At 47.3% G+C, this 14,941-nt stretch overlaps 2 protein-coding genes across 4 annotated transcripts in view; one reads left to right on the forward strand and one right to left on the reverse strand.

Annotated features, from left to right (window-relative positions):
- The first annotated feature begins 259 nt into the window (after positions 1 to 259).
- Positions 260 to 3,355, forward strand: LOC119450807 (ADP/ATP translocase 1). The gene is made up of 2 exons (XM_037714303.2): positions 260 to 483; positions 2,191 to 3,355. Exons 1-2 carry the CDS (start codon positions 327 to 329, stop codon positions 2,931 to 2,933), a joined length of 900 nt encoding a protein of 299 aa, XP_037570231.1. The 5' UTR covers positions 260 to 326; the 3' UTR covers positions 2,934 to 3,355.
- A 7,848-nt stretch (positions 3,356 to 11,203) lies between these two features.
- The window catches only part of LOC119450805 (U1 small nuclear ribonucleoprotein 70 kDa), a 45,488-nt gene continuing 41,750 nt past the window's right edge, over positions 11,204 to 14,941 (reverse strand). The window contains exons 10-11 of one of the 3 annotated variants that reach the window (XM_049666253.1): positions 12,410 to 12,468; positions 11,204 to 12,364 (exon numbers count right to left, since the gene is read on the reverse strand). In XM_049666253.1, the coding sequence (XP_049522210.1) occupies positions 11,835 to 12,364; positions 12,410 to 12,468 (589 nt within the window). In that variant the 3' untranslated portion in view covers positions 11,204 to 11,834. Of the gene's footprint in view, positions 12,469 to 14,941 lie in introns of all 3 variants that reach the window. The other 2 variants (XM_049666252.1, XM_037714301.2) reach the window with 2 other exon arrangements.

Here is a 14,941-nt window from a genome sequence, read left to right on the forward strand (position 1 = left end):
ACGGCCAGATACACACGTATACCTGACGTCACCACACGCTGGCTTGGTGACGCACGTTAGATCCACAGAGACCGGCGGTTTGCCCGTCTGATTGGTCAGTTGTGAGTAAGATTTTAATCTGTAATAAATAAATATTTTAACTATTGCAGAAATAATTTAAACATTTTTTAATGTATAATTTATAGATATGTGAATGTGTTGTTTTATTTAAAAATCACAGTTCCGGACCAAAAGAGCACGTCCGATAAAAGTGGCAAGCCCTCCTCCGTCAGATCCTCTGCTCCGGTGCCACCGAAGAAAGCAGGCGTAAGGATTTAGCAGCAATCATGTCTTTCGATCCCATTTCATTCGCAAAGGATTTCGTCGCCGGTGGCGTCGCCGCGGCCATCTCCAAGACGGCCGTCGCGCCCATCGAACGCGTCAAGCTTCTGCTGCAGGTGCAACATGCCTCCCAGCAAATCACCGAAGCCCAGCGGTACAAAGGTGAGCCGGAACCGGTGCCCTTCCGAACGCCCGACACCGTAGCACTGACCTACAAAGTGAAGGGGGGGAACCCGGCGGCCGCCATCTTGAATCGCAGGCCACATTGGCCCAGGCCTTTTTTTTTTTTTCCTCTCTAGGCCGGTAAATGCAGCTTGCCTGTACTAACTGCGGCGGTTACTTATTGTTGACAATTTGTGATGTAAAGTGCCCGCTGTTCGCGCTGCTTCGTAGCGTGTTTCGTCGTATGCCGGCATTGAAAGTGAGGGTGATGTCGCCGTGCGAGCGAATGAATGACCTTTGCCGGTGACCGGTAGATCGACTTCGCTACAAGCTTCACTTGCAACGAACTAATTTCCTAATAAGCGTTCCTAGCGACGCGCACAAATCTACAGTGTTTCAGTGTTTGTCAGCTCCTTTGGTGCCTTTTTTGTTTTCTTCGTTGTGTTCATAGCGTGGTTGATGCAGCGAGGCCCTTGTATCTCGTTATGAAACTTTTTTTTTTTTTTCCTCGTGTCAACGTAGGCTCGACTGGCGCGCGACTATACGTTCTGTAATGTAGAGCGTAGCCCAATTAGTCTAAAATCCCACTCCCTCAATGCCGCCATGTCTGGCCTCTGACCTTGGTATGCTCAAGCCGTGACATGAGCTTTGCAACTACGGGTTATAATCGCTTTTCTGAACAGTCAAATCGGCGTTGACTCATATAAATCTTATCGGCCTTAGCTCGCTTTACTTGCATGTAGTCCGTAATGGTAACGGGAATCGTTTGTTGGGTCTGTTTTCGTAGCCGATTGCTTACGTTTCGCACTACGGTAGTCGTCTATGCGTCGTGCTAATCTATTTTGTATTCTCTCTCAACGCTGCTGCTGCTTGAAGCTTTCTCGCCAAGCGGCCGTGTTTACTAGGTGATCTTTTGCACCTACGCTTTTTCTTAAGCGTGCGTTGTTGCCCATCTCTTCGCACAGTTAAGAACTCGGGGCATCGGTTTTGCCTGACCGTGCGATGCAGTATTGCGTGAGGATTTCACGCCGTTGTGAGGTCTGCTAGTCGTGATTGCAGCTGTGCAAACGGCTTAAGGAGTTACTGGCGTAGTCGCGCCCATGATGTCAACTGATCTTTTGACATCCCCTTGTTCAAGTTTACATGCGTGCGTCATCGGTGGTTGCAACTGCGATTGCAAAATTTCAAAGCAATCCTACTTTTCTAAATACAGAAGGCAGTAAGACTTGGCGCATGCATACTTACTGCACAACGTTCTGTAATAAAATATTTTGTTGGAAAAACTATCAAATTTGCAAAGCCGTTTGAAGACAGGATAAAGTTCCGGCAAATCTATGTACTATCCTTGTAGCTGTTCCAGACACACACGTGCCTGTTTCCTCGCATCATTTCTTGTACAACGTAGGATACTGTATTGTTTGCAACAGTAATCAAAATACCTGAACGTCTACCTATTCGGGCATATAAAACCAGTGTTAGAGATTCTCTATGGACTCGTCCAATATTTGCATTTCTATGCTTTCATTTCAGCACAAAAGTGCATTAGACAAGCGATGACCAATGAAACAACTCGCACGGCACTCTGCATTTTGTTTCTGTGGTTAACTCTTGACTAATGTGCTGTAAAACGTGCAACGCATTTGTGCAAGTGATTTGCTTAGTGTGCTGGTTTTCAATTTGTCTGACATTGCTAAACAAAATTTTCAGGCATGGTCGACTGCTTCGTCCGCATCCCCAAAGAGCAAGGCTTCCTCAGCTTCTGGCGTGGCAACATGGCCAACGTGATCCGATACTTCCCCACCCAGGCACTCAACTTTGCCTTCAAGGACAAGTACAAGCAGATCTTCCTCGGGGGCGTCGACAAGAAGACCCAGTTCTGGCGCTACTTCGCCGGCAACCTGGCTTCCGGAGGTGCGGCCGGAGCCACATCCCTGTGCTTCGTCTACCCACTGGACTTTGCCCGAACACGGCTGGCCGCTGACATTGGCAAGGGTGCCGGACAGCGGGAGTTCAGTGGGCTGGGCAACTGCCTCGCCAAGATTTTCAAGTCCGATGGCCTTGCGGGTCTGTACCGTGGCTTCAACGTGTCTGTCCAGGGCATCATCATCTACCGGGCGGCCTACTTTGGCTTCTTCGACACAGCCAAGGGCATGCTTCCGGACCCCAAGAACACACCCATTGTCATCTCGTGGCTCATTGCGCAGACCGTGACCACAGTGGCGGGCATCATGTCGTATCCGTTCGACACTGTCCGGAGGCGGATGATGATGCAGAGTGGCCGGGCAAAGGGCGACCTAATGTACAAGAGCACCATACACTGCTGGGGCAAGATCTACAAGACTGAGGGCGGCGCCGCTTTCTTCAAGGGAGCCTTCTCAAACGTCATCCGAGGCACCGGAGGCGCACTTGTGCTGGTCCTGTACGATGAAATCAAGGCCTTCATCTTCTAGGGACCACACACACTATGTGCATAAAAAAAAGTTGGACTCTTGAGAGCAAACAAAGTGAAAACACAAGCTTTGCCAAGGCTTCAATGCCTGCCTCCCCCACAGACTTCTTGTTGATGCAGTTTGTTCGTGCCCCCCATTTTCTTTTTTCTTCAGTTATGGTCTTTGTTGAATTTACATAGCCCCGGCTTTGCTTCTGTCCTGTGGCATGTCTTTGGGGAAGTAGACTCTGCAGGACTGGAGAATATTGTTACCCTCCCCCTTCACCAATTGGCACTTAACTTAATCAGCCCATACATTCCACACGCCTGCTGCTAATAGGGATGAATGAAGGGAACTTATTGCTGGGAAGTTCTGTGGGGGGAGGGGTGCTGTTGCTGAGCAGTTTTTGAAGCTAGAACAATAAAGGTGTAGAAAAAAATTGATCCTCATGTTCCTGCTGCCTTTATTAGCTGCTGTTGGCACGGCTTCCCACTGCCATGGCAGCACTTCTAGCTGACTGGTGCATGCTGTATGTCGTTCCACAATCCCCACTGCTCACAGATGCATATACTGTGAGCACGGTGTAAGAATAAGTTAGGTGATGAGACTGCAGCCGGCGCAGCATCCAGATTGTGTTCACTGCCTATGCTGTTTCCATTTGTCTGCAACAGGTGGCGCTAATAGTCAGAGGCTTCCCGCTGTGTAGGTTATCAGTGATGAGCTTTGCTTGTTTGTCACGCTCGATATCGGGGTTCAAAGAAAAGTATGCACATGGATGAATACACCCAGATTCTGCAGTAACCAGACTGATTATCTAAGTGGATGTGCAGCTTTCTCGCTGATGTTTTTGTAATAGCTCCGATAGCTAGCATACGTTGAAGCCTGTATATTGATCATATTTTCTAGTTGCTGCCTCCAATGTATCGGCAATGCAAGTTAAAGCAAAAGAAAAAAAAACTTGCTCAAAACACCTTGAACCACAGCATCTCGAAGTTTACACATGTACTTGGTTACGAACTTTGCTCGAGGCACGACCCATGCGCAGTCTTCCGCTTAGTGTAGAGGCGATGGCAGCTATACTTTGCGCCAGCACAGCAATGTGTGCGCAGTACAGCTTGTTGGAAGTGCATGTCACGGTTAAATCCAGTGCAGCTCCTAAAGCAGTTATATTTGGTGCTCCTTTTACCCATGAATGTGCATAATTTTTCTATCCTACTGTCATTTCGAGAGAATAGGCGCTCTTATATTAGAAAAAAACATGCCCAACTATAAGTAGGTCTTGTGGTGTTTACAGTGCTCTTGTATTTGGTAAGAATGGTATGTTGAAAGAAGGGCTGAACATATACTTTATTGTCACAAAACTATACATTACATGGCACAAACTGTTTAAAACATAAATTTACAAGAAATATAACAAAAATTTGTATATTCTGTAAACTTGGCACCAAAATTCAGGATGAACAAAGTTTTGCTAGCTTTTTTTTTCTCTTGGGCTTGTTTCAAGTTCATGGTTCCAACCTTGCAGTGCGCCCTCATTCTCATCGTTAAGAAATAGTGCAAAATTTGTGCAATGACCTCTTTGTACTGCGCACATGGAAAAGTCACGCTCTTTGTGTCAAGCACATGATTCACCGTTACCCAGTATACAGACTGACTGACTGACTGCATTTCTTGCGAAGTACTCCTCAGCTGCTCTCCAGAAGCTTCAACTTGGGGTGCAACAGCCCACCTCTGCTCTTTGTTGTGGTCAGGGGTGCTTCAGCATAGCTGTTTTCCGGAACGGTAAAAGCAGATCGGCTACAATGCAATAATACACAGCACACGTGGTCAGCAGGCTGCAAAACTTATCAGCTCTCGGAATCGCCCGTCGCCACTTCTCTAAACGTCCAGGTTCCTGCGTAGCCTTAAAAAGCGACGCACGCTCCGTACAAGTCTGATACCCCGACTTGCAATTTGGTGCAAAACATTTTTTGCCCATTTTGAAGCGCAGCTAACCGGCACACGGCGTCGCATGCTGCGGCGTGGTTGAATGTACCTCATCAGAATACGAATCAGCCTAATAATGCACTCACAGGCAAAACAACACATTTCGAGAACACGGACAAGGCTTCACACACCCGAGTTTCAGCAAGTACACTTCAGCACATATACAGCGCCGGCGTGCATTCGCTGCGCACGTGGCGTGCAAATTTCCGAATGCACCCCACGCGGGCAGCGCCGGCCCCTAGGCTCCAAAGCCCCTGGCTCTTAAAGTTACTGTATATGCTACCAAAGGTAGCTCCCGCAGGGAGGTTATACAGTAACTCTACTGGCTTTCATAGTACAACGCCATCTGTATTCTTACGGTGAAAACTACCGCAGACTCAAGGTCATCTGCGAAGACAATCTGTCCGCGCTCTCTCTCTACAGGGACCGGCGAGTGTGAAGCATTGAACAGACGCTACTGTTCAACTGTGAACTTCGCCTTCCCCAGTGTGGAGTATTAGGCAAGAGACTTTTCGCTCATGCACACCTTTCTGCCATTACAATTGTCTTCACAATTGACAGCTAATCTCCATTTTGGCCGCATTGGGGCAACTTTGAGTGGCACTGGCAGTGTACATTAGCAACTTGCCCATATGGGCTGTGGCTTAACAAAACATCGTCTCTTAAAGCAGCATTTCGTTGTACTGCCATATAAAAATAACTTGTAATGGACTGTCATGTGGCAGTTTTTAGCATTTCTTTACTGCTCTTATTACATTAGAGTGTACTAGCAGTGTCATTCAGTACAGCAATTCAATGAATATGGACAGCTCTAGTGGCTTTCACCAATTTACGATCAAAGTACATTGGAGATGGGGAAACCTCAGGGCTTCTGTAACTGGGGCCCTGCACTCTCAGTACGCTACGAAGTGCCCAAAGCATTCTGTCCTAGTCTACAGTGGATCGATCACCATCTGTTGTGTCCAAGGGCGAAGCCCACACAAGTCTACTCAACTTGTCATTTTGTAAGATGAGGCTGGGATACCACAGGCCACTTGTGCTTTGCGAGAGGAAAAAAAAATCAAGTATTGCAAGCCAGTAAATGTGCATGACTTTAGCTAGGGATACTATCCGAGCACTACCACGCAAGGAGGGTTGGGGCCATGATGTACGTCTTTTTGCTGTTTTGGACGCAGCACGAAGGTTAGTATTTTACGTACCTTTGTGCCCCATACAAAACCAAAACATCCATTCCCGACTGCCCTCACCCACATTGCCAATGATAGAATGGGGAGGAAAAGCACGTTTTGTGCAAAGCTATAGTAACTCGCGAAGCGAGATTTTTGAGCCAACATATGTTGGCTCAAAAATCTCGCTTGCATAGAACGGCCTGAGGAAGAGTGGTATTTCCTGCCTTGCTTTCCACTCACACTTAATTTAGGAAGCACCTATACAGCCACATTAAAAATATAGGTTATGTAAAACCACGAAAGAAGTGGAAACCCACTAGATGGTTAACTAACACCCAGCCATCTACTTTCCAGCTTGTTTTACTAAAACACTTTACACATATTCAGACCTGTAGCATAAGTTCAATCAGATGTGCTTCAAGATGTATGCAACATGCCTTAAATTTTATTATTTTTGCCAGTGCTTTTGATGCACTGTCTTTGTGTGCACACTTCAGGTACTGTTACAAATGCAGGTGAACCTGAAAACAATTCGCTAGTCTCGGAATTGTTTGCCTTACGATTTATGCCTCTAATTCAAGCATGCACTGTTCATCTACCAAACCCTGCTTACACAATACTGTTGAACTTGCCAGTTGATTATTGTGGCTGAATTGGCTGCTCGATTCAAAGTGGGTATAGTCGGCGGTGCAATATCCGTGAAGCAGTCGAATTACTTGAGATTGACAGCTAATCTCCAAGCAAGCACTTCCCATAATATGCAATTTCCTTGCTTTGGCCAGAGGAATCCAACAGCGAATAAAATGCCTACTAATTATAATAATAATGACACCAAGGATGATGACGATGTTTATTTCTTCAGCGTTTTACTCAAAGCAATTTAAGAGTGAATGAATAAATACAAGACAGTGACAGAGCGTTTTTGTTAATCGGAAACATTCGACCTCAAGCCACCTACTGAATTGTAACGACAATGTGAACGGATCACTGAAGGTACACGTTGGACTGGAGGGGCTGGTTGCAGGGGGTACAACATCCAAGCCCCCCCCCCCCTCCCCCGTCGGTGCACCACTGGTGCTACCATGTGGCCTCCGAGATTGCATGCACTAGCAGGCTTTGATCCGGCCGTTCCATTCGGTGTGATTCCCAACAAAAAAAAGAAATGTATTGCGGTGCGCGAGCCCTGCCGCCCTTGGATGGCACTGTGAGCCGAGGGCTCCGGCACATGCAGAGGCGGCCGCAGAAGGCAGACCACGCGAAATATCAAGGTGCACATTGCCTCTCTTTTCACGTGTTGCGGAAGATTTTCACGTCCGATGGCCTTGTGGGCCTGTACCATGGCTTCCGACGTGTCCAGGGCATCTTCATCTACCGAGCGGCCTACATTGGCTTCTTCGACACAGACAAGGACGTGCTTCCAGACCCCAAGAACAGACAATATTTCAGCTCTGCTTCGAACCTTTAGACGTCTCAAAACTATCTAGTTGTCTAGTTCCTTTATATTTTCCGATACTTTTCTATATTGTAATGGATGAGATGGATTTATTTACAAGAATGATGGATGGTTAGCGTAGCGCAAGGGACAGAACGGCCATCCTAGCCCAACAGGCAGCGGCCAGCTCCTCGTGCACCCTTCTTCTTCCTCTTCCTTCGGCTGCGCAGTAAAGCGTGACAATTTCTCCGGGGGCAGACGAAGCTCGCCGAGCGAGTTACACAGCAGCGTGACAATTTCTCTGGGGGCAGACGAAGTTCTCCGAGCGAGTTACAACATTCTTATCCATTGATATTGTAGTACTTATGATTAATAATCAATTTTATTGCGATAGCAATTATATGGACACTCCAGACGCATTTTTGCTGGGGGCGTCGCCGTGATGTTGCGTAGTCCAAGGGCGACAACACTGTCGCCGCATGCTGTGCGAGTGAAAACGCGCGAGGGAAGCCGACGATCGCGGCTCAATCTGGCGCACGCACAGGAGGGAAGCGGGGAGGAAACGCGCCGTCTTTCGTCGCACGATAGGCCGTGCTCTACTCTGGAAGCTACTGTGTATTTCGTGAGCGCGCGCAAGGGGAATCGACGATTGCGGCTCAATATCGCGCGCACAAGGGAGGAAAGCGGAGAGGCAGCGCAGGAGGGAAAGAGCGGGCGCGCCGTTCTACGCCGGCAGCAACTGCGTACTTGGCGTGGAACGTGATCTGCAGGCTGCTCACAGCTTTGTGCGTGGTGTGTTCTCACCACTCAGTTTGCGTTGAAGCGATAGACAGCACGAAGGTCCCTTCGCTCGCTGCTGCGCGCTTCCTTACGCCAGCGTTTTGACAGCGAATAACCACGGTCATCGAGTGTGATGTGTTTATGTTTACCGGTGCGCGCTGACGGCATGCTTGTTCATTTAGTTCGTAAGCGACTGTTTCAAAGTTCATACAGCCGGTAAAACTACTATCCTTACTTTGTATAGCGGTCTATTAATTTGCTACCGCAATCGATGCTTCGCCTTTCGGGTAAAACTGCGATTCTTCCCTATCCAAATCGTGTGTGTTTACACATTAGCTTATCATGGATGGCAGAGTTTGTTGTACCTTGTCTCATTCTGTTTCTTTATTGCACTTTACAGTGCGGCGATTCAACAATTGACATGGCAATTGCAACATTGCACGCTTACTCTTTAGCACGTTGACCTTCTGCAATATTTACTAGTATTACTGTGCAAACATTATCTTATATTTAATTACATTTCAATTGCACTTTTTGTACTGACTGCGTTGATCTTGCACACTATTACGTAGTGCAAATAAAGCTTTTGATACGTTTATGCTTTTTTTGCCTTGCATAACACGTTTTACATTGATGTAACCATAGTTCTTCCACTTACCCAATGCCTGTCAGTTATTCATAAATTTTCTTAAATAAGCATGCCGTAAGGAGACGCGCAGATTTTAATGTTCTGTGTAATTAACATTCCAAGCATACTGCTCATAATTGACATGCCTGCATGGGTGACAACTATTATATAGCACTAATAAAAAAACAATTGCATATTTTATCATGTCACGCTTGGCGCACTCTCAAACTACAGCACACAGCAGACACGGATTTTCTTTATTCTGCTGCGAGGGCCGGCGATTGCTTACACTGCAATGAAAGTTTTCTTAAAGCTTACTCCGCCTTCACTGAAACATTCTCTGCATGTTTGCACTTTCAGTGACACTTCACCCGAAATATTTGCCTTTGATCTTGCACACTTATTCCTGCGAGTTAGGTTGTTTCGTTCGCTAACAAAGTCAACACTAGATACGTAGTTCGAAAGGTCGACGAAAGGGGCTATAGTTGGTGGCTGTCTACTCATCTCGTGACAAACTCTTGCACACACATTCCACTTCTACAGAGGTCAACACACTTGTCTAGAACACACTCCTGAGGGCCAAAGCTTAAGCAGACCACCAGGTCGAGAGAAATCAATGGAAACTGCAAATGTAGTCACGCAACCTCACATACCGCCGACCTTGCACCACATGTCTTCAGATATCGGCAGCACAGTCCCGAGAACGTGGTTCGCATGTCCTAGAGAAGTGTGTTGACCTCTGTACACACCCACATGAATGTGAGTGAAATAACTTTATAATGTATATAGTACACTATATATACACACATATATGTGTGCACAAAGAAAATTAACGCATTTGAGAATAGCCGCCAACATGCGCTTTGCCCCTCGTGCACCTCCATTTCCGTATCAGTAAGGCATCATATAGCAGTGCAATATCACATTTTTCTCGCCTCATCCAGGTTTGTAGCAACAGTACCAGAATGCGTAAAGCCTCCTCGATGCATAAATAGCCCTCCGGTGCTGAGGAGGAGCCGGCCACGCCCACCACTGAGATTACATCCTCTACGCGCGAATGGGACGGCCGGAGCAAAACCTGCCATCAAGTGCTAATCTTGGAGGCCACGGCTGAACCAGTGAAACAAAGTATCCTGTTTTGTATGATTTCCCGGCAACAGCACTTGTAATTGAAATGCAAAAATTGACCCAATACAGTTACGCTTTTTTTGCCGATTGATACGTTTCCGAAAAACATGACCTTTCGGCATTAACGTTCAGTACATCGCCAAACTGTCATCGTATGATATGTTTTCCGGCTGCTAGATCCCCTGTAAACAAGAAAGGTGCGAGGCGTGCGCAATGGAGAACAGTGGCCGCCCGCCACAGCAGCTTTCCTGCAGTACTTGCCCACCCATGTCACGTGAAACCGCCAGTGTGCACGCAGTTTCCTATCGGTACCAGCAAATCGCCTCACAGGTTGTCGAAAGCTGCATTTACATCAGCCACTTCCAACCCTATTGCAGTAAGCATCTTTACCTATCTGTGTTACAGCACGCATGGCGTAATGCCATTGGAAGCATACTGCAAGCTTTTAATAGGCAATAACACCAATGTGCCACCGTTCCCAGCTGCAGGCGGTGCCAATTGAGTGTCAAGCTTCGCTCTGGCGGCATCGTATGATGGCAAAGCTTAACCAGTTCAATTTTATTTAGAAAACATCTTTTTTAAAAAATGGACAGCACTCGTGTGGCAATGATTCACTGAACCCTTCGCCTTATGTAGATGCCAACTACAGTTGTCTGCCAAAATTTTTGCGACAATGGATCATGTTTTCGCTGTTAGTAAGCTTTTTCTTGAGTTTCTTTCTAAAATGTGCGCACGACGTTCTACTGTAGTTCAGAAAGTGCAGGCACAACAAGGAACCTGGAGAGAAACAACTACATTCTGGTTATATAGGTTGAGGTCCCTAGTCCAGGGCTGCAATGCTGTCCTTGTGTGTACAATGGTGTGTCGTAGCCCTTCCACTGGCACCGCAGGCTTTGTAGACTTTAGTGAAGAAGAGCACTGCTGCAAAATATTTGGCACTCACAATTCCAGAAAGCAAAGTTTTCAAAAATAGTCTGTTCCTGAGTATCAGAAAATTTCATATTTATGTTCCAAAAATGTTTGCCAGTACTTGTCCCTGGTAGGAGCCCGTGGATAAAGTTAATGTATGCCTGCAACACATCTTTCAACTAGGAGCCACACAAGACTGGCCTAAACCTTTAATTACGCACCATAGAGAAAACTTTGTGAAAAATAAAGACAACACTGCTTGGAAGACGTGTCATCAATTTATTTGGGCTTCTCAAATACCATTTACTAGACCATGGTGTGCAAGAAACCACAGCCCAGCATGCTCCCTCAAGAATAAATTCAGTTTTAAGAGCTCCACCTCCTAAATCTCCAGCAACGACACTTACCTCCAGAGAGGCTTCCTACTTACCAACCCTTCTTGCGAGATGATTATGATGAATGTGATTAGCAATCTGCCCCTCTAAAGCTAGCGAAGTAGCTTGCTTTCCCCTTAAACAACTACGGAACTGCATTAACAATGTGGTGTATTCTATTCAAACAGCTCATCGTAAGTGGTCAGCTAGTCTCTTCAATGTGAAAATGTGCAGGTGCAAACAGCTCTTGTCAAATGCACTCGGGCAGCAGGAAGCAATATGGCAAAAAGAAAAATAATACAAAAACGTGCTTGCAATGATGGATGATAGCTGTTTAAATGATGTCTGTCAAGGACGGGAACAGAGTTCATGGATATAAAGAAAAGAAAATCTTGAGAAAGAGCAAGCGGGCAGGCAACACACACGCTCCATTCCAGAAGCCTGTCTCGGATGGAGACCTTGGCAATGCATCCCAAGACAAGACAAAACCTGTCCGTGTCACTGGCAGGCTGCAGCCTAGTTGTACTCTTCGGTCCTTTCCATCTTGAATGATGACTGGCTCTCGCTGTTGTAGCCACTCCCTCCGTCGGGCCCGCTGTTGTAGCCCTCGGCATTGGACGACTCATAGTTGCCTCCTGGTCCGCCAGCCGACCTGCTATCTTCTGCAAAGCCGTCCTGCTGCTGCTGTTGCTGATCGCCGCCGCCGCCAGACGGTTCCTGCTTGATGCCATCAACGCCCCGGTCGGCGCCATTGCGCTCCCGTCGACGTCTATGCTCACGGCTGCGGCTCCGGCTCCGCTTGCGTTTTCGCTCCCGGCTTCTGCTCCGGCGACGCTTCTCGCGCTCCCCAGGCACGTCGCCACCAGCACCGTCATCGGCACGGTCACCACGGTCCCGGCGGTCGCGATCCCGGTCACCTCGATCTCGCTCTGAACGGTCCCGCTCTGGCCTCTCTGGCCGCTCTCGATCAGGTCGTTCTCGATCGGGTCGTTCTCGATCAGGACGCTCTCGTTCAGGACGTTCTCGTTCAGGTCGTTCCCGATCAGGTCGTTCCCGATCAGGTCGCTCCCGATCAGGTCGCTCCCGGTCAGGTCGCTCCCGGTCAGGCCTATCTCGGCGCCGCTCGCGACGTTGTTCGCGATCATCCTTGCTGCACGGGAAATGAGAAGCAATGCAAAATGTCACTAATAATGCAAAAAGAAAGAAGTGGCCAAGTCTGCTTCAAATGAATTGCAACCTAATTTGTAAACCGTGGCAGCGAATGGCTCTATGTCCCGTCTCTTACCACAGCTCACCTTTAAGTGCAGACACAAAATGTACACTCAGTGACAATTTTCAGTTCCTAACCTAAAATGCAGTGGCATTTCGTACTGAAAATAATAAGAGAAAAAGTCTAGCCCAAGTGCCTGCATGTGAAGTCAGTGCAGCATTTCACCCAGCCTGGAGCAATGACTTCACTTTCGTAAATATTCTTCTTTTCGTTGATTAACCTACTCTGTCAAGCAAATTCATTGTGAGGCAACAAACTAGTCCCATTTAGCATATGCAGTTAAACCTCAATATATTAAAGTGGGTAAAATAGACAATTTGATTTGTTATAGTGAAATTTGTTATAGTGATTTGATTATAGTGATTTGATTATAGCCAACTTGTTATAGTGACCGGGGGGAGGGGGGGGGGGAATGTCCGGATTAAGGTAATGTCAAATTATGAGAAAATGAAAACGACAAATAAGAAAACACTTGAAAAAATGCTTACTACGTCAACATGCCCTTATTTATTGAATGAATGAGCAAATCCCGTTTCCATTTTGCACAAAAGCAGTGCAGAAGCTGCAATTCTTATATCGTGACTGATCGGCTCTCGAAGTGGCGAAGGCCTCGTGACTTCCTTTGCAGTGCGCATATCTCAATTATTTTTTCGCCAGTTAGCCAGTTGCCAACAGATCGTCCATCCGATGCGATGTAGCTGGGGCTCTTTATCATGAACAACTTTGCACCGAGCCAAGCACTAACAACTTTACACCGAATCAACCGTGGCCGCTATTGACGTGACAATGGATGGCGGCCTTGCGATTTTGAAGGTATACAGCCGACGTGTGCACAGAGTCAAAATTAACTCTCCCGCTCCAAAGCGGAACCGTGCGACGCGCGGTTCCGCTTTGGAGCGGGAGAGTGGAGTAGAGCGGGAGAGTAACTACTGTTTGTTGCAAGCGCTGCAGACAACGCGGTCACTATAATACAAGCAATTATGGATGCCAACTACAGTTATGAAGCCCTGCAACCAACCCGCGCACCGAGTCAAAACTAAACTACTGTTTGCTGTGACCGCTGTGGACAAAACAGTGGTGGCTATCAATGCGATCATGGATGGTGACAACGCAGTTATGAAGGCATGCGGCCAACGCAGTGTTTGCGCATTGGTAAACACAACAATAAAGGCTTTAAAGGCAAAAATAGCCATGAAGTGTTTCGCCATTGATGTCATTCAGGTATGATTTCCGCTGACGACTATGGTGATGCGGACTCCACCGCTTCGTTTCAGTTGGACGCTAGTGCCGTTCTTGCTCTTTTGTCTTGCACATTTATGGCACTCCTCGCTCGCCAAGTTCCTAAAGTTGTCCGAATGAACCGATGTGCAACCAAATACATCTGCATTACTGATAATTTGTTTGCATTGAAAAATGAATACACCTGCCAGGACCAGAGGACGAGTTCAAATTATCCAATTTTCCAAATTAATGAGGGTCCAATTAACGAAGTCTTACTGTAATGGTACAGCACTTTTTAAAAATGTTATACAGTCGATTCTCGATAATTAGAACTAGAAGGGGCCCGAAAATTTGTTCGTATTAAAAGAAATTCGAATTAAAGGAAGGACGTATTTTTCAAGTATTCGAGCACAATGCATGAACGGTGCGAGTCGTGAAATATCACGGCGCGCATAGCGAGCGCAACCGCCCACACGGGCCAACACTCGGTTCCCGATAACAGCAGAAAACAAAACTTCTGGGAGCAGACGGCACCGGCATGGCGACGGGCGCGCGCACGCACCTCTCTCTCAACTCCCTCGCAGCTCCCTCACCTAAGACTGTCTCCGTGCACTCCCGCCGCCGTGCCGGCGCCACCGGTACAGCCTAAGGTCCCTGTATGTTCCAAAGGTAGCGCAAACCATTGTTCAAATAGGAAAAGAATTTCCTCCCCGTCCTCTACCCCTTTCCTGACTTCTTCGCCGTTTTGCGCTCTCCCATTAGACGAGGCTTGACACGTGATGAATAACCCACGCGGCTTTCGTTATCGCGGGAAAACGGCGCCATTAGTGAGCGTAGAAACACCGGGACACATGTGCACTGTGCGTGAGCGTAGGCTTTTTACATTTTTGAAGACACGCTTGGCTGCAGCAGGATGCCCACTTGCTGTGCTGTTGGATGTTCGAATAGCATTGCCAAGGGGGACAAGCTTTTTGAGGTTCCTCGTGACAAACAAAACCTCAAACGGCGAGCGATATGGCTCCACTGTATCGGAAGAAACAATTTTGACTGCCACCGAGGGAAGTCATTACTGAGGGGGTTTCTGATCACTGTTCTCACCCAGTTAGTGATGAACGCGGTAAGGTGGGTGCGT

The sequence above is a fragment of the Dermacentor silvarum genome, chromosome 4 (genome assembly GCF_013339745.2).
Source record: "Dermacentor silvarum isolate Dsil-2018 chromosome 4, BIME_Dsil_1.4, whole genome shotgun sequence".
Classification (NCBI taxonomy): domain Eukaryota; kingdom Metazoa; phylum Arthropoda; class Arachnida; order Ixodida; family Ixodidae; genus Dermacentor; species Dermacentor silvarum.

Bases quoted from the DNA above. Each gene is read 5' to 3' on its own strand.
- LOC119450807 (XM_037714303.2), top strand. From the start codon at position 327: ATGTCTTTCGATCCCATTTCATTCGCAAAGGATTTCGTCGCCGGTGGC. The intron at 484-2,190 runs GTGAGCCGGAAC...CAAAATTTTCAG, and splicing joins CGAAGCCCAGCGGTACAAAG to GCATGGTCGACTGCTTCGTC.